At 34.6% G+C, this 20,381-nt stretch overlaps 2 protein-coding genes across 3 annotated transcripts in view; one reads left to right on the top strand and one right to left on the bottom strand.

Moving 5' to 3' along the window:
- The first annotated feature begins 3,044 nt into the window (after positions 1-3,044).
- LOC306869392 (retinaldehyde-binding protein 1-like) lies at positions 3,045-9,291 on the top strand. The gene is made up of 8 exons (XM_079416156.1): positions 3,045-3,110; positions 3,948-3,988; positions 4,198-4,326; positions 4,412-4,616; positions 5,879-6,057; positions 7,023-7,181; positions 7,262-7,372; positions 7,623-9,291. Exons 2-8 carry the CDS (start codon positions 3,980-3,982, stop codon positions 7,767-7,769), a joined length of 939 nt encoding a protein of 312 aa, XP_079272282.1. The 5' UTR covers positions 3,045-3,110; positions 3,948-3,979; the 3' UTR covers positions 7,770-9,291.
- A 587-nt stretch (positions 9,292-9,878) lies between these two features.
- LOC306873444 (monoacylglycerol lipase ABHD2-like) overlaps positions 9,879-20,381 on the bottom strand; it is a 34,907-nt gene continuing 24,404 nt past the window's right edge. For both annotated transcript variants that reach the window (XM_079422736.1, XM_079422737.1), the window contains 3 exons: positions 16,242-16,311; positions 16,042-16,126; positions 9,879-13,588 (listed from right to left, as the gene is read on the bottom strand). In XM_079422736.1, coding sequence (XP_079278862.1) covers positions 13,374-13,588; positions 16,042-16,126; positions 16,242-16,311 — 370 coding nt within the window. In that variant the 3' untranslated portion in view covers positions 9,879-13,373. The remainder of the gene's footprint in view (positions 13,589-16,041; positions 16,127-16,241; positions 16,312-20,381) is intronic.

Below are 20,381 nucleotides of genomic sequence, written 5' to 3'. Positions count from 1 at the left end.
TAGTCTCTAGATATGGCTTAAGTAGTACCTCATTCAGTGTAAGTAAATTGAATGTTTTTGCCCAATTCATCATCTGCCAAATAAAAAGTCTGACTGCTTAAGAAGTGGATGGAGGACCACCAGATCAAGACCCTGTCATGGCCAGCTCAGTCTCCAGATTTGAACCCCACTGAAAATCTCTGAAGAGGAAGTTGGATGGTCACAAGCAAGGAATGGCATAAAGTCACCCAGCAATGTGAAAGACTGATGAGAGACCAACCAACATGAAAGCTGTGATTGAAAATCAGGGTTATTCTACCAAATATTGATTCCTGAATAGTTCTTAAATTAAAACATGTTTAAAAATGAATATGAACTTTTCTTTGCATTATTTGAGGTCCAAAAACACTGCATCCTTGTTGACCAGTTGTCATTTTTGCAAATAAATGCTCTAAATGACATTGTTTATTTAGAATTTGGGAGAAATGTTCTCTGTTGTTTATAAAATAAAACAAAAAGTTTCATTTTACTCAAATACATATCTAGTAAAAGCTGATAATCTCTTATTTTTTTCCATAGCTGTATATTATAAATATTATTCGTAATATTACTAAATAAATAGTATTTGGGGTTTTTATCTATTGATTCTTTATTTTAATATTTAATTTATTTAATGTTATTTTTCCCTATTTATTTTTGCCTCTAGTACACCCTTGAAGCCACCTGGTTTTGAAAACACCTGGCCTAAACTGATTAGACTGACCACATTTTTATTTTTATCAGATGAAAAACTATTATTTTTCAAAGGCACTAATGGCTTCAAAAAAAAAAAAAAATCATACAAAAATCCATTCTCCAAACTGCTCATATGAAATGATCAAATGTCGAAATATATTTAAAAACTGCTGAAAAGATCACAAATTCTCAAATCAGTATACTATATGTAGCAAATTTGTTATATTGCTAATGTAATTATTCATTTGTTCTTTATGAACATCACCACTGGTGACCAACATGTTAATTTCTCATCAAGCACATCATAACAGCTCTCTGTAGTTCTATGCATCTTCATTCAGCAGACAGAAGATTCTGTATTAAGAGCTTGTTATTCTAGAAGTCACAAGAACAAATGACTTCATCTTCTTATTATTCCAGGAGGGCAAGGCTGGATGGGACTGCAGGCCTACACAGCATATGTGACTACTAACATCCTTTTAGCAACCAAAAATAGCAATGCTGCTGCTGCTGCAAAAAAAAATAATAATAATATAAATAAAATTAAAAAATCCTACTCCGTATCTTTGTCTTGTTTGTCATTATTCTTAAACCAAGATACATTTATTTGAAAAGCAAAATTACAAAAGCAAAAAAAAATCAAATAAAATACATGTATATGAAGAGTTCAGATGCAAAGGCCATCTGAAATTTTCTTCTAAAATTAGTATTTTTATCAGGTTCCTATATTTATGTTCAGTTATTTCACTTCATTTGCATTGAAAAGGACCTATACATTACCAATAAAGTGAAATTACTGAACCTAAACATAGGAGTGTGATAAAAATGCTCATTTTAGATGAAAATTTCGGACAGCACTTAGAGGCTTTTGCATTTGAACTCTTCATATATCTCAGTGGGGTAAGAAAAATAATCCTGTTTTCCCTTTGAATTGTTTTTTTTTTTTCCACTGACAGATATTTTTAAAGATATACAGCCGTGGTCAGAATTATTGGCACCCTTGGTAAATATGATCAAAGAAGGCTCTGAAAATAAACCTGCATTATTAATCCTTTTGATCTTTTATTTAAAAAAAATCTGAAAAAATCTAACCTTTTATTGAACTAAAACAATTGAAAATGGGGGGAAATATCATTATGAAATGTTTTTCTCAAATACACGTTGGACACAATTATTGGCACCCCTAGAAATTCTAATGAGTAAAATATCTCTGAAGTATATTCCCATTCATATTCACAATTTTGAGCACTCCAGGGTGATTATGAACATGAAATTATCCAGCCATGGCTTCCTGTTTCACAGAAATATAAATAGGAGGGAAAACAAAGCCCAAATTCCCTTAATCATCCATCACAATGAGAAAAACCAACGAATATATTTCTGATGTGCAGCAAAAGATAATTGAGCTTCACAAATTAGTGAAGTGGCTTTAAGAAAAGAGCTAGAGCAGTGAAAATCCCCATTTCCACCATCAGGGCAATAATTAAGAATTTCCAATCAACAGAAAATGTTACAAAACTGCCAGGAAGAGGACATGTGTCTATATCGTCCTAATGCACGGTGAGGAGGAGAGTTTGAGTGGATAAAGACTCTTCAAGGACCACAGCTAGAGAATTGCAGAAAACAGTCTCGGGGTCAAAAAACCAAGCTTCTGCTGGCCATTCCAGTCCTCTGACCTGAACCCTGTAGAAAATGAGTGAGGTGAACTGAAGAGAAGCACCACCATCATGGAGCTGTGAATCTGAAGGATCTGGAGTGATTCTGGATGAAGGAATGGTCTCTGATCTCTTGTCAGGTGTTCTCTAACCTCATCAGGCATTATAGGAGAACATTTAGAGCTGTTAAACTGGCAAATGGAGGTTTCAAAAAGTATTGAATAAAAGGGTGCCGTTAATTGTGGCCGATGTGTATTTGAGAAAAACATTTATTTCATAATGATATTCCCCCCCCCCCCATTTTAAATTCTTATAATGCAATGAAAGGTTAGATTTTTGTGATTTTTTTAAATAAAAGATCAAAAGGATTAACAATGCAGATTAATTTTCACAGCCTTCTTTGATCTGCGTACATGCATTCAAATAGCTAGAAAAGAAACCTGAATTCACATTTTTTAAATCATGTGTGACTACATGAAATACTGATCTGTTCTGCATTATACAATGTTTCTTATTTAATAATAAAAGTTATTAAATAATAAAAGTTAAGCAAAAATCATAGCACTGAGTTTAGTGCACACTCTTTTTTTGGTGATGTTTTGTTGCTGGGTCGTGTTTAGTCCCTCCCCTGGTGAATGTGTATTATGTAAATAGGATGAATGTGGTGTGAGTTATGGGGTGTGACAGGTTAATGCGCCTGCACCCCTCCAGCCCTGCACTTCTCAATCTCCCTCGGCTGAGGTAAGTCACAGCCTCTGAGGCTTATTAATGCTCCATGCTTGCTCTGTTTTAAAGCTGACAGGCTAAGAAGATGCTGGGACTGGATTCAGGGTACAGTGACTGATACTTAAAACAAGCTTTTACTTGCATCATTCATTCATTTATTAACTGACCAAATACAGATCTTTAGCTTTATCGAATAGTATTTCAGTTGTTTACTGTAATTGTCTCAGAGGAACATCACAGTTTTTAATACCGTTTCTCCTTAAACAGGCAAATTGCTTGATGATAATAATAATATCTGAACCCATCAAGTTTAATGATGTGTCAGTTTGCTCTATTATGTAATATTATTGTGCTTCTAATACTAGAACGTGTCCATTTTTAAACTGTTTTTAAAGTTGTTTCATGTAAACGAAGTATTATTTTATCTATGTATAAATGTTCAAACTTAGTGGCTTTTTAAACTAAATATGCTCACTTGAAAAAAAAGTATTTACATTTGCAGGTAAAATCTTGTTAAATAATTATTTATCGTAATTAATTATATAATGCATCAGTGAATCCTGGAATGTTCTGTTTTTATGTTTACATCAAGTTTAACAGACTAAAACTGCAAAATTACCTAAAGTAAATAATTTTATATAAATGATGCACATTGACAAATAATCCTCAGAATGACCTTTCCCATGATCTTTCTCAGATTAATACAGTATTTTGTTTTATTTTTAAAAGGAAAATAATCTACATGCAATTTACATTCTTATACTTTATTTGATTCAGAATATATTACAACTAATATTATGATTAAATCTAAATATAGACAGTGAGATATGATTTCTTTTTTTTTATATATAGTTTCCATTCAGCCACTGGTGGGTCTCAGCATCATGGCTGCTGTAAGTAACTTCTCTTTCAGCTTCCATAATAACCTCTATTGTTAAATGCAGTAGGTGGGATGAACTAATCTCTTGTTTCTCAAGGTGTTCTGGTAGGTCACGTGATGGGGATTATTCACTGGTTTACTGAGAGTTCTCTTTAAACCCTCTTGTCTGTGATTCTGTCAAGCATGGCACATAATGCGTTCTTTTCATTTTCATCACATTAGACTGGAACATTTCGCATGGTGTCCGAGGAGGAGCAGGCGGTGCGCGCTAAACTCGAACATCTGAGCGTCAAGGACCACGGGCCGGTTTACGGACCCTCTAAAAAACTGCCAGATCACACAAAACAGAAGGTATCACTATATTATACCCTGCTATAAAGCCTATAAAATATCTTTTAGTCATACATAAATGTAAATTCATCTTCCTCTCTCAAAGGCTAAAGATGAACTGAATGAAACGGAGGAGAGGAAAGCGTCTTCTATAAAGGAATTGAGGGCCATGATAAAAGAAAAGGCAAGCGAAAGGGACGATCTGGCCAAAGCTGTGCAAGAAAAATTCGAGAATGAACCAGATTCCCGTCTTCTGAGATTCATACGTGCCAGAAAGTTTGATGTGACAAGAGCACACGAGCTTCTGAAAGGTAAAACATTTTATTAAATGCATTTATGATGTAGCCCCATTGTTTTCCCGCTAGGCCGTGTCATTGCGGTCATCTAAACATGCTTGTGTCTTCATCTATGTATCCTCAGGCTCCAGGACAGGGAGAAATTCAATGCTTTAATTGGGGCTCTCTCAAAACTTTCAAAGAGAGCCTTTGTGCAGAAATAGGGCAGGTTCTAGGAGAACAGACAGACAGGCTGGGCTTTGATGTTCAGTGTATTTCACACAAACTGACATTTCTAATGCACGGCCCACAGAAACATGGCAAACACGCTCACACAACACAACACATGACTGAACGTTTAAATGCATGAGAACCAGGACGAAATACTGCAAAAGAGCAAAGCTGCATTCACTCAGCAAAACACACTAAATGACAAGAAACAGTATTGATATTATTGCCATAGAAAATGTTCATGCTTGTAATGCAGAAATGTTGTTGCTCAAAGATTGCTCTTTAATAGCTCCTGAAAATCCTTTTATAAAATAGACATAAATGAACCCTATAAAGCCTGCTTTATCATATTTGATTTCTATAAGGTCTCTAAATTAACTGAAAAATATTCTGCTACTTAAAAGCCTTTTAGTATTGATCTAAAACTCATGGTTCATGTGTCTTTTCACTGATTTGTATAAAGCAAACGTAAGAATCATTTTTATATTGTTAGTGATGTGTTAAGATGAGCACTTACTGAACTGAAGCAGCTTAGGAGTATTTGATTATCCATACATCAATTCATGTTAAAATGTGAGTATTGACTATGATTATCAGGCTTTTGAGGAGTGTTTTGTGTTCATATTGCAATCATCATAGCATTGTACTGCATTATGTTTTGTCCCAAGAAAAACTTTGATCATAAACCTAAGCATTATATACTTTAGGGAAATATAGAGCGACTTCTGATATTTATTTGCATTTTGTGTAAGTAGTCTGCTATACTGTTAGATGTAAGATCTCACTGATTTACATTACAAGCTATCAGAATTTCATCTTACTTTTTGGCCACAATTTGGCACCAAATTGCATATTTTTGCTCAATTTGAACTCTATATTCTCACTATATCATATGAGCCATAAAAGCCTGATTTACCAAATATGGTTGAAATCTTGGCAAACGTCAAGAAAGGTTTTAGACATTGAGATCTCTTCTTAATGGGGATTCACTTTTGCAATGCCATAAACAAGCACATTTTTAGTTACATTGTACAATTGGTGAATAGTCTTGTTTTTCTATCTGACAGGTTATGTGCGTTTTAGGCGCGACTATCCGGAGCTGTTTGAGAATTTAACCCCGGAGGCTGTGCGCAGCACCATCGAAGCCGGTTACCCTCGAATCCTCTCCACCAGAGACAAGTACGGCCGAGTGGTGCTGCTCTTCAACATCGACAACTGGGATCTGGAGGAGATCACTTTCGATGAAGTATGTGTGCTCATTTATTTCAGCCTAATTTATACTATTGCTGACACAATTCTTATGATATTGATATTATGACAATAATAATATTATCTATCTATCTATATGAACATGACTAAATAATAGCTAAAATGTTGTAAGTGTACTAATCAATTAACATTTTAATTATGTGCATTTGATTTTATGACATTTTGGCTTGTCTGAAAAATCATTGTTCACTTTTCATAGTATGAACATGAAGGAATACATAAAGTGAATTCAGGTAAACTGGGCCACTTTGTGCAAGAGAGATGAGTGACAAGAAGTGGCTCAGTTTACTTGAACTCACCCTGCATGTTTTTTTTGTTTTATAAGATGAAAATACAAGATTTGACCTTTTATACAGGGCAAAAGAATATCTGGAGGTCATTGCAGAGTTCATTATTGCATTTAATCAATTTTCTGGTTTTCAGATTATAATGGCTAAACTTACTAAGAGCTGTTTATTGAAGCCACTTTCTGAAAGCTTTACACAACAGATTAATTGCTGAAAATGAAATTTTATTTTCTAAAAAGAACCAGCTAAAAAATAAAGCAAACAGAAATGCGTTTCTTTACAAAGGTGTTCTCATCGATTTACTATAGTTGTATTATTTTAACATTTTATTTTGTTTAATTTTAGTAATTTTGATGTTTTTTTAAGTCTATATAGCTTATATATATATTTTTTTTTTTCAGTTTTAGTTATTTTATTATTTTAAGCTAAACTAAAAAATGAGAAAGTATGACTTGGCAACTAGCTGAAATAAAATATTACAATAATATTTTATTTTCTTTATTTAAATATTTTCAGTTAATATTTATTTTATAGGTTATATACTTTAATTTTTTTTTATAAGTAACCAAAAAAAATTGCATATGTAACTTTTTAATGGTTTAGTTGTAGTTAACGATAATAATCCTGTCTCAAACACAAATGTGTCTTTTCACAGACTCTGCGTGCCTACTGCGTAATCCTTGAGAAACTTCTAGAAAATGAAGAGACCCAAATCAACGGCTTTGTCCTCATTGAGAACTTCAAGGGCTTCACGATGCAGCAAGCGTCCGGCATCAAACACACTGAGCTGAAGAAGATGGTGGACATGCTGCAGGTAAACACCTTATATTGCACCTTATATACACCTATCATATAAAGCTGACTGACAAAGCTTGTGCGGTCTGTACAATGCAGGACTCTTTTCCGGCCCGATTCAAGGCGGTGCATGTGATCCACCAGCCCTGGTACTTCACAACCACCTATAACGTGGTGAAGCCCTTCATGAAGAGCAAACTGCTGGAGAGGGTGAGTGGAATTCAAGTGGATGTGGGGAAAAAAGGGTTGAACAAGATGTCCACTATTCTGGCAAATGGGTTCAAAAGGAGAACAAAAGATGCATTAAATAATTATGTCCACTTTAGAAACTTGCATACAGGAATGCACACTCACCATTTAATTCTACATAAGAATCACTCCATGTTGAGATCACATGACTAATTTTATGTGCAGTTATGAAAATGTTTAAATGAGAAAATCAAACCTGTTATTCTACTAGATTTTTGTTCATGGTGACGAACTGGATGGCTACTTCAGGGACTTTGGGACTGAAATTCTTCCTCCGGATTTCGATGGGACGGGTCCCAACTGTGACGGCAAAGAAACGGCGATCAAGCTGTTTGGATCTGAAGATACAGCCCTTTAAATGACCCAACAGCACAACAACACTGTGACCGCTTGTTTGTTTAATATATGGTTACAACTGTTATAGAAACTATGAAGGGAATTATTACAGTTAGAGTTTAATACTTTTAAACACTGTATTACAATAAAATTATAAGAAACAGGTCCTGTTAACTGGGGTCGTTTGCATAAACTGTTTAGACTACTCTTAAAAATTTAGTCATCTAAACTATAGTTTGAAAAGGTAGATTGGTCTTATTTGTATTGGAAAAATAAGACTGATAAGCCCTTGGCAATTGCTAGTTGGTCAAACTAGTTCTGAAAGGGGTCATCGGATGCCCATTTTACACAAGATATTTAGGGTCTTAATGAAAAGTCTATAACATACCTTGGTCAAAATATCTCAATGGTAGTATAAAAAACACCTTTACCCTGTCAAAATCAGCTTGGTTTTTAGCACGCTGTTCTAGTCCATGTTGCTTTAAATGCTAATGAGCTCTGCTGACCCCGCCCCTCTCTTCCATGGAGTGACGAGCAGACCATAGATGTGTAGATTCCCTATTCGACCGCTCCAGATATGTTGACGCGGCAGGCATCTCGCATTCACCATAATAATCAATGAATATTCAAAGATATACAAGCGTATAACTTGCTGTTGTAGACGCACACAGTCAGTGCGCTCAAAGATTCGCAGACCGTTCCAAAAATGGCGGATGGCTTACGTATCGCAGCCCATAGAAACCGTCCATAATGAGGCATCTAGGTATATCTATGGAGCATACTAGTCTTCAGCCGTGAAACTAGCTTACTAGCACATTATTAGGAAAGGCAATTTGCAAAGATTCATAAAAACCCTTATACTCACTTCTTTAGTTGAAGCTGGATCACGAATGATCAGTTGCTAAGTTTATGCAACTGGCCCGAGATGTACTGTTGGGATGATACATGTATGGGTCACCATACGTCACGACTTTACTTTACTTTACTTTATTACACATCTCACTGGCCAATATCTGAAATTTACAACTTATCTGATATTTGTTTTAAACAGAGAAACAGAGAAAGTGTCTTTTATTCTTTGCCTTGAAAATGGTGGTCTTGTACTAGTTGTGTGTTGAAAATGTGTGTAATAATTAGAATCGAATGCATGACTACAAGCCTCTATCAAGAAAGTTAGTACTTCGTTGTTTTAGACCTTGTTGTATTAATTAGATTTAACGTTGTGGTTATCGTTGTTAACCCATGTTGGTTCTTCTAGACTCAGAGGTTTAGTGTCAAGTCTAACACTGTGTCTACACCGGACGCGAGCGGGAAAATACACTAGAATCCATTATAATCAGTGATGCTGTCTACACTGGATGTGGCACCGCGTTCTATTTACGACGTCCTGACACAAAGTTCAAATGATTTTTAATGGTTGCTTTGTCGTGTCCATTGTAGACAGACTTTAGCTGTTGCGGCGACATTTTTAATAAAGCGAGCAAAATGTTGAGTGTTTTGTACATCTGAAGTCATGTGAAAACGTACTAAAAGCGTAAACACCGTTTGGTATCAGTATGAATTTTTTTAATTAGTATAGGCTACTTATTCAGCAAGGATGCAGTTGGAAGAAATTAAATTGATAAAAAAAATGACAGTAAGACATTGAATAATAAAAAAAAAGGTCTAGTTCTTTTGAACTTTCGGTTAACAAGGAAATCCTGAAAAAATAGTTTCCACTGAAATATTAGGATGCAAAACTGTTTTCAAAATTAAATAATAAACATTGGTTGAGCAGCATATTAGAATGATTTCTGAAGGATCATGTGACACTGAAGACTGGAGTAATGATGCTGAAAATCAGCTTTGCCAAAAGAATAAATTACATTAAGATATATTCAAATAGAAAATTGTAATATTCCACAATATTATTTATCAAATAAATGCAGCCTTGGTGGGCAGAAGGGACTTTTTAATTAAAGTTCAAATGGTGTTGTATATATAATTTAGCCTATAAATGAGAGATTTTATATATACATACATTAACATGTAATATATTGTCTGTCTGAAAAGAGTTGATACGAACACATTTAAAAGAAATAAATAAATATCCCACTGGAAAAAAAAAACGCAACGGCAATTATTTTTTTTTAAACAAGAAAATAATTTATTTCTGGAACACAATAACCATTCTTGAAATAATAAATTATTAAATCACCCACCATTGGTCTTCCAAATCAAAAACACACCAGTGATTGAGATATTATGCTGCATGGGGTTTTGAGGTCATGAAAAATGACATTCAAAAACCAGCCACCAAACATAATAAACCGTTATGAGAAAGTGGGTCAGAATAGTAGGAACAGATTTGATGATCTTGAGTGAATAATCCCTCGCATGTGAGATTACAGTGACATTAGACAGTGCCAATCTCAAAAACTTGTAAATATTCTATAATCTATATTCTGAAAATAGACATGTTTTAAATGCATATGGCCTTTTACTTTTCTTTTATAATTCCTATTTGTGACTGAACCATGAATACATTTTCTCTAAACTCCTTTTGACACAAAATTTTCTTTGAGCTATTCATCTCAGTTTGGCGTGGAGAAAAAGAGAAAAAAATTCAAAGCGTTATTGCTGATCGTCAAACAAATGAAAGCCAATGCGAGTTTGTTGGTAGTTTTCATAAGCAGATGTGGTGATATGAAGCAAACAATTACATACACACACTCATTTACAATCATACTTTTGTACATAAGAGAACAAAAATAACATTGAAATTAATGTAAAATACAAAAATAAACAACAAACAAAAATTTGGTTAATGTTTGTAGAGGATGTACAACATAAGACCGTGTTTTCTGTGCAAAAAGTAAGTGGGAGACATTCTGAAAGGCAAACTGGATCGATTTACAGCAGAGACTGAATTTGTGCTGGTGCAAAAGGCCAAATAGATCCGATCACCGGAAACAGCCCAACACTGACACCCAACCGGGAGCTTACTCACGTTTAAAATCACGTTTACAACACCATTTTGCTGTTTTCCAAAGATAAGACAAGAACAGCTTCATTGAATACAGAGACTAACAAAACCGAACAGAGGGGAGGCAAACTCTCTTTCTCGCAACCAACAAATACTACATATCTGGATGGGATTTTAGAAACTGTTCCAGTTGAGTGTGAAAGCTAACATTTACCTCAGTGCTTTTACACCTCATAACCCACAGGGGTTTCAACTGATAACTGGTAAAAAGTCTTTTACCGTGTAACACTGAAAGTGACACTTTCTCGTTTAAGAAGATGCATCGATATTGATGGCTAAACACTAATAATGAAGGCAGTTATGTATGTTATAAATGCACGTAGTTCACAACACATGACAGTTTGCGGCAATCAGTGACAATCTTTACTCAACTGTCATGTATACTAAATGTTACATAGGTTATTTGATTGTTTTTTTGGTCATCGAGTGGCTTTTTTGTTTTTTTTTCCCCTTGGAAACGCAAATAATACACTTTCTTCCACAGCTGCAGCATGATAATAAATGAATAAAGATTATAGACTCTCACAAAACATGTCCAGAAATTAGTAATATTTCATTCCAAAAAAAAAAAAAAAAAAAAAAAAAAACATGAATTATTAGAAAAGATTAGAAGTTTTTGGAGATTTATTGCGAAATACAAATGTAAAGTGGGAAGAAAAATGTGCCCAATTGTCATGAAAATAATGTCAAAATAAAATCCTTCCAAGTCTTAAAAATAGGAATAATTTTCTTAAAACAAAATGCCTTTTTTTTGTTTTTTCTTATTGTGTGGTGAAATATTACCTGGCCATTTTCTGAGATTTATATGTATGATGGCTTCCCTGAAACAAAGCAAGTCTAACTGCACTAAACTGATGCGTTATAGTTTTTTAGAGTGTTTTAGAGTTAATGTTCCCTTCAAATTTAAACTTATATATTTTCCCCTCTGCATTAGATTCTTTAAATGGGTAACAAGAAGATCAGTTCCATTTCAGACAAGTCTTGATTCCAAGAGTAAAGAAACACATAAATGTATCAAGTAATTGCACAAAACAGCAAAATGAAAATGAACAAGATAAAGGGATATGTGCCGTTGTATCGTTTTAGGTTTTTTTTCTTTAAGTAACCAGTCTTCACAGACGTGCACCATGAAATGCACTGCTGTCTCCCACTGGGTCCCAAATCAACATGTTACACAATCTAGATCTACCAACTTCAATGTTCTCCACAAACACCAGTCAATACTGCAGCAACAGCCTGTGCTGTTCTTCAGCGGAATGGGATTTGCCATCTAAAACTGGGTCATAGTGCTTGTGGGATGGCCCGCGAGTGTGGCGTTTTGGTAAGCACGAGGGATCATAGAGTTCATTCAAGGCTTCTTCTCTCCCTCTTGTTGTCATTTCTCATTTCTAAAATTAACGTTGTCGGCTAGTCTCTGTAATCGCTAAATTACGACATAACAGATCGTAGGGCAAACGTCATATAAAAGTGCTAAACAAAAATGCACTGACTAGGAATGTGACTTGGATTCAACCGACAAGGCTTCATGAGTAATGAAGTTTCACACTATGGTATACTTGAGAAGATCTAGGTAGCTTTAAAATACGACAGACATGAATGCTAGCCTGTGCTTAAACGGTTACCAGAAAAAACTCAAATATCAAATGACAATATTCACTCAAACAGCGCGGCGGTCGTATCAATAAGCACACAGTGCTTGCATAACACTCACTTCCCATAAACTCATGTGTTATGTACAGTAAGGTTCGTGTGTTGTTTTAATAAGCCGGCTGGGTGAATCTCACAAAACCGGTCAAGAACATGTCTAGATCACATTTCAATCCAAAAAACAATGAAAGAAGGGGATTTTATTTTAGCTAAAAGAAATTAAGCTTATTTTGAGGACCATTACATTTCTGCATTGGGACATGCAATACTCATTATCCTAAAATAAAAATATTCATATGTTTAATTATAATAAAGGTATTATTTGTTGCACTGCCTTTCATTAATGTTGATTTATTGTATTACAGTATTTTGTTAGTGCAACACAGTAAAAGCATGAGGCTCAGCACTGAAATAAAGGAAAATAACCAAACTAAAATTGACCAAAAAAAATTACCTAAAACAAAACCAAAAAACTAATAAATTTGAGAAATGTGCATACATTTTAATTAAAATGCTGAATATTTTAATTGTCTCAAAATTATGCTTCATTTAATTTATGCAAAATATTATCTTTTAATATTATCCAAAAATACTTTTTTCCCCCCGCCCTTTTTGACTGATTTTTGTGATATTCACCCAGGCCTGCTAGATCCTGTTTAGCAGTGATAAACTTTCAGTTTTCAGTGTCCTAAATAGAGAGCAAGAGATACTGATTGCATCTAAATAACTACAAACTACAGTAAATCTAAAACGTTGCCCTCGCTACATGTTTTTTTGGTCATCAAGTGGCGTCGTTTTCTCACTTGGAAAGTCGTTACGATTCATGTTGTTGATAAACCGTGATAAAAAGAGAAACTAATTTTCCCACTGACAGTGAACGCTTGAAGATGGTGGTCCGACGCCTCGTGTGCGTGGTGAAAATGTCACTTGGAAGTGAAACGAAGACGGGCTCGGTTAGGATTTACTGTCTTTGCATTTGGTTTCGCTGGAATGGGCACCTTGACTTTGGCACGGTGGTTTCTGTTTCTCCCACTGGCAGATGGTATTGGCGTAGCCCACAATGATATTGTCCATCCAGGTGAGGGGTTGAGGGAACAGCACTGCGCCCTCGAAGAAACCTAGGTGTCCACCATGCAGCGTCAGAGCGAAGATCACATTTTCTTTCTTTTCTGGAAGGTGAAAATTAACCAACGAATCTCAGAATGGTAACACTAAATTGAAAAACTCAAATACACCTATTATGGAAGCCCATTTCCACCACTGAATAAAAAAAATAAAAGGTAATTGCAACTTTTTCCTCTTAAAATTCGGACTTTTTTCCTCATAATATTGACTTATTTTCTCGGGACTGTGAAATATTAACTTGCAGTTGCGAGTTATAAAGTACAATTCTGAGGGGGGAAAAAATAATGACTTTTTCATTAAAAAAAAAACATGATTTCTTTATATTTCAAAATTGATATGAAACGCCTAAATTTAACGTAAAGCACTAAATTCACTAACTGAACATAAAACTATTTAAATAAAAAATATATATAAATTAAAAATTCTAAAGTACAAAAACTAACAAAAATGTCAAAGTGCATAAGTATGCCAAAACATTTTAGAAAAAACAAATAAAAACTACAATAGTATACAAAGAACACCAAAACAACACTGCATTCAGCCAATAACTATCAAGGCTGAAGGGGAAAATTAATTACTTGTTTACTGTTGCTCTTATTGTGCTGCTAACTGATAGTGGTGCAAATATATCTTGAGAGCTCCAGCAAAATCTACTACTTCTTCCATTGCAAAATATATATAGTCATTCTGCCAAGCCCTTGTCTATTGCAAATGATTGCTACACTTCCTTTGAAGGAGTCATGCTTTTAAATCTTTACAACACACTATCAACAAAATTCAGGTTTTCACTGCACAAGGGATGCTGACATCCTGACAAACAGCCACTGAGCAACAAAAAAGGTTTTACTACTCCTCCAGTGTTGACCTTTCGAGTCGAACACTCAGAGTTTGTTATAATTTGCATTATGACACATTATGACATTTTTTGTGTTTAAAAAAGTAGAGATCTCATGAACATCTATGTGGGGCTCTAGGGGAATTCTAGGTGTTTTTGGCATACGAGGTCTAATAAGAGATCAGTGTGGAAATAGGCTGTAGGCGTGTTGAAGTTATAGGAGAAGCTGACAGAAAAGACTACAAGAAAAATACAGCAAAATAAAGAAAAAGGTTTTAAATGGAAAAAGTACTATTATGTGGTGTGTACAAGCAAGCAACACTTCCACTATTGCTCATACTTAAGGTTAGAAATCTGAACTAACCCCAGCCATGCAGCTCTGTGCAATCACATGCATTCAAGTATTTGTTAAGTGAGTTGAAGCAATGAATATATACACTGAAGAAATGCATGGAAGTTGCACACCAAAAAATTAATTATTTATTTATTTCAGTCCATTACTTAAAGCTGTAGTCTGTAAGTTTTGCCTCTTTGTCGCCATCTATATTAAAAGCCTGGAATTGCAGTTACTTGCGGAATTATCTTCCGTGCGTGGGGTTGTGAGTCGGCACGGCTCCAGCGCGGATGAATCTAATGTTTTGAGGAGTATGTGTGGCAGTCAGTCACCGCACCGGTGTGGATATTTACTGTACTTCACAATCACAGATTATAGCCTACGTCTTGGAATATATGACCCAAATAAGAATTTTGACCATATATTGCCATCTGAACAAGTAACAAGTCTACCAATGGTGATTTAATCTAAAGATTGGTTAGCTAAAGATTAAACCGTGCAAATTTTTATTATTGTTATACTTTATTCTCAAATTATTAATGTTAATAACATCAGCATTGCGTGACTACGAGTATAGTATGTATTAGCGTGCAGATTTCAGATTTCAATTGTCATGCCATTCGAATTTCATATTTAGAAATTCTTCTGACCCAAAAAGCAAACTATGCGCCCTTCAAACTGGTTTTCTTTAAAATACAAATCTTGTGTAATCCCAGGCTATCTGTAATCAGAAGCATATTTAAAACTGGAATATAATTGAATTTCATTCACATGTGTTTCATAAACACATAATCCTTTCTGGATCACAATCCGCCATCAAAATGATCAATTTAATTATTGTAGCTGCTGTGAGAAAAGGCTAAACGATCTGCCACCTGCAGGATCCTCACATGCGATATAGTCTACTAGCCGGGACAGCTTCTTTATGTTTACAGACTGACGTAATGACGCAGTGCCATGCTCGAATTTCCTACCAGTACCACTCAAATTAGAAAACATTATTATAAGTTAACCGTTGTGAATCGGGCTAAAGTAAGGCGATAGTTTTGAACACTGGCTGGTTATGTACTTGCTCAAATATTGATTTCGGATCATTTTTTACCAAAAAAAGTTATGGACTGCAGCTTTAATTAAGCAAGCCAACTTTTTTATTTCATATATCAAAGATGGTGTCACGGTCAAGCACCACTCACGTTTTCTTTGGAAAATGTAAAAATTTAGTTGAGGATAAAATTAAAAATGATCATATTGTAGAATACACTCCCCATATCTTTCAGATTCTTTTTTAATCGCATAAAACTTTGACGGTTTGGTGTGAGGTGCTGTACCTGCAAGCGTGCGAGGAATGGTGAGCAGTGAGTTGTGCACAAGCGGATCGTCAGCAGAGTTCACCAGCAGCAGAGGCACATAAATCTGCAACACAGAGAGAAGAACTAGAGTTATCAACAGGATGCCACCGCATAGATTATAGTATTTCCTTATAGACTCTGTAAAGCTATTCACTAAATAGCATTATTTTTTTACTCACATTATGAATGTAATGAACACAGCTCTCCTTCTCGTAGTACTCCTTCAGAGAGTTGTGTCCATGGAATTTTCTAGAAAACAAATTGACAACTTGTTATACTAGGAATACACTGCCTACTAACATGCAGCACGTGGAAACTTTTCTGCTAAAATTGCTCATAAAAAGCCATTCCCAAATTTACAAATTGAATAATACGTTACCATAAGATATCAAGAAAAACAATTGATTATTTAATTTATTATTCGAGGTTCATTTCTAAATAAAATACTGTTCATATTTTAACTAATGTTCAGAATACATTGTTAATTTAAAATATACAAACACATTACTTCTATAAAAAAGAAAAGGAAAAAACTAAATAAGTGAATGTATCGTTTACTGTTATTTCATGTTAGTTACAGGGTTATTATCATTAACTAATATCATAAAAAAAACAAATGAAATACATTAACTGAAGTAAAATAAAATAGGCAATGTCTCATTTTATTAGTTTAACCTGAAGTACTAAAATAACTAAAACTGAAGTTAAACTGAATAAGAACTACAGTGGGGAAAACAATTATTTGATCCCCTGCTGATTTTGAACATTTGCCCACTGACAAACAAATGATCAGTCTATAATGGTAGGTTTATTTGAACAGTGCGAGACAATAACACAAAAATCCAGAAAAACGCATTTCGAAAAGTTATAAATTGACTTGCATTTTAATGAGTCAAAGAAGTATTTGACCCCTTCACAAAACAGTACTTGGTGGCAAAACCCTTGCTGGTAATCACAGAGGTCAGACGTTTCTTGTAGTTGGCCACCAGATTTGCACACATCTCAGGAGGGATTTTGTCCCACTCCTCTTTGCAGATCCTCTCCAAGTCATTAAGGTTTCGAGGCTGACGTTTGGCAACTTGAACCTTCAGCTCCCTCCACAGATTTTCTATGCGATTATGGTCTGGAGACTGGCAGGCCACTCCAGGACCTTAATGTGCTTCTTCTTGAGCCACTCCTTTGTTGCCTTGGCAGTGTGTTTTGGGTCACTGTCATGCTGGAATACCCCTTCAATGGCCTGGCCCTGGCGGTACATGGCCCCGTCCATCGTCCCTTTGATGCGGTGCAGTTGTCCAAATCAATTTATAACTTTTTTGAAGTTTTTCAATCTTCCGAGGGAGATTGACAGTCATCTTGAATTTCTTCCATTTTCTAATAATTGCGCCAACAGTTGTTGCCTTCTCACCAAGCTGTTGGCCTATTGTCCTGTAGCCCATCCCAGCCTTGTGCAGGTCTACAATTTTGTCCCTAGTGTCCTTACAGCTCTTTGGTCTTGCCCATAGTGGAGCGGTTGGAGTCTGATTGATTGAGTGTGCGAACAGGTGTCTTTTATACAGGTAACGAGTTCAAACAGGTGCAATTAATACAGGTGGAGGATAGGAGGGCTTCTTAAAGACAAACTAACAGGTCTGTGAGAGCCAGAAGTCTTGCTGGTTGGTAGGTGATCAAATACTTATGTCATGCAATAAAATGGAAGTTAATTATTTAAAAATCATACAATGTGATTTTCTGGAGTTTTTTGTACCTACAGTGAAAATTACATACATTGGGGCAAATAAGTATTTGTAGCTGTATGTATGTATGTTTGTATGTGTATATATAGGTGTGTGTGTGTGTGTATATATATATATATATATATATATATATATATATATATATATATATATATATATATATATATATATATATATATATATATATATATATATATATATATATATATATATATATATATATATATATATATATATATATATACACACACACACACACACACATATACATATATATATATATATATATATATATATATATATATATATATATATATATACACATACACACACGCACGCACTGATATATATATAGATATATGTATATATACACATGTATTAGTGCTGTCAATCGATTAAATTTTTTTACTAATTAAATCGCAAATGTTTTCTGAAATTAATCGCGATTAATATCACCTAACAATAAAGTTTTTAAATATACTTTTATTGTCAGTCTGTGTCTCGTGTTCCCCCGCCTCTCGTGTCCATATTTGGCCTTCTGTTCCTGTCCTCGTTCCCTGTTCATTAGTTAATTAGTCCCTAGTCCTGTGTGTAATTGCCCCGCACCGGTTTCTGTTCTTCCTTGTTGATTTCTCCATGTTTATAAGCCCTGTGTTTCCCTGCCCCTGTGTCCGGTATTAAACGTCATGTGTTCTTTTTTCCCCTAGCTCCACGCTATGCGTTTTGAATAAACCTGGCTATTGCTATTTCCGTGTCTCCTCGCTCCTTGCCCCGAGTGCTATGTGACATTTATATTGCAATAATTTCACATTCAATCTTCAAATTAATGTACAAACAACATAAAATACAGTATATTTGTTTAATAGCATCTTTTTTTATGACTAAAGGCCAGCATCACTGATACCAATACTTCTGATGTCTCGCTAAAAAAAAATTTCCCCCTAATATTTAACCATTGACTATAGTCATTCAACATTACAGTATAATTGAGAGCTATAAATTTGAACATTAGACTTTAAAAAAATAACTTCTAATTTAAGTGTACTTAAAACAATCTTCACATAAACCCATTATTAAAAATGTCATATTTACCTGTACATCATTTACACCGCATTTTCTCTCAACTCTCTTTACCTTTTCTGACCCACTTCAGGTCTAAAAGTCTCTACTAATGAACTGACGAGTTGAGTCGAGGGTGTTTAGATGAGGAAGACAGTGCTGGGCTGCTCTAGGACAGTTTTGAAAACCAATTCAGAGACATATTCTTAAATGTGACTCATCTATAATATATTACATCCATGCACAGTTTTAAGGCAGCTTTAAATCACCTTTTTGGTAGCTTTATGACTTAACTGACCACAGCATTGCATGCACGTAGTTTCATTAAGGCGTTGATATGAAATGATACTGGCTACAGCACGCCGGCGCATTTGTGCATGCAATTGAGGAGCACGTGCTGCAAGCACAGTACAGTTTCCGCACACGTTTGACTCACACCTGGCGCTAAAGTGAAGTGGAGCGCACGTCTGAAACGTCTCCCATTTGATTTGATCATAAAGACATTCTGCGACTGAATAAACGCACTTTTCTCAAAGAAAAAAGAGACAGAGGCAGCAGTTGTGAATGCGGTGGCCAACACTAAACCCACCCCTGCGTTACATATTTTTAACACGTTAAAATTAAGAAATTAATCGCCTGCGTTAAAACGCTAATTTTGCCAGCACTAATATATATACACACATTGTAAAAGAAACAAAACTTATAAAATGGCAATAACACACAATGAAATTTATAAAACTTTAACAAAGATGAAAATGGAACATAAAAATAAGAATGAATTCAAAATATTCACAAAAACTATAATAGCATATCAATGAAACTAAAATAATACTGGATAGGGCTGGGCGATATGGGCAAAAATTCATTTTGGTACACGGTATATATCTCTGTATTTTCATTTTTTGTATCTGGATTTTTGTATTTTTTTTTATCTGTATTAAATAAATAAATATATATATATATATTTATTTATTTATTTAACATACCGCCCAATGTTGTCCAACAAAACAATGCATATAAAAGTCTTTGAAAACTAATAAAGTGAATGTAACAAGTGTAAGCCTATATATTACGTGCAAAAAGAGTCAAAATCACATTTCATTCTAACATTATAACATTAAAATCTAAAAACAAAAATTATGCTTTTAAAGCAGAAGCTAAATTCACTAAGAATGAAAATAAATTAAGAACAAAAGCACAGACTTGCATTAGGCTATTTTGATTACCCCACTACAGTCACTTTACAGTTAGTGCTATCATAAAAATACACTTACTTGTAGGTTTAAAATTCTACATATGTTGCATTGTCCAACTATAAATATTTCAGCAAAATATATAGTTTAGTCAGAATTATTATGCTATTTCTTTGCAAACTGTCTGTTTGGCGCGCTTTTTCTGCAGCGGCTGAGTCTGTGTCCTCCGCTATATTTTTCAGATGCACTCGTATCAAACTACTGTATATCGATATAAACGGTATTGCCTCATATCGAATCGCTCATAAAGAATACATCGATATATCGTGCAAAC

Source organism: Barbus barbus (genome assembly GCF_936440315.1).
Source record: "Barbus barbus genome assembly, chromosome: 1".
In the NCBI taxonomy this organism is placed as follows: domain Eukaryota; kingdom Metazoa; phylum Chordata; class Actinopteri; order Cypriniformes; family Cyprinidae; genus Barbus; species Barbus barbus.
This window is presented reverse-complemented; position numbering and strand designations above follow the sequence as displayed.

What these genes read in the sequence shown, in the direction of transcription:
- LOC306869392 (XM_079416156.1), top strand. An exon ending in AGATGGTGGACATGCTGCAG is followed by an intron (nt 7,182 to 7,261) that starts GTAAACACCTTA and finishes TGTACAATGCAG; the next exon opens with GACTCTTTTCCGGCCCGATT. An exon ending in AGAGCAAACTGCTGGAGAGG is followed by an intron (nt 7,373 to 7,622) that starts GTGAGTGGAATT and finishes TTATTCTACTAG; the next exon opens with ATTTTTGTTCATGGTGACGA.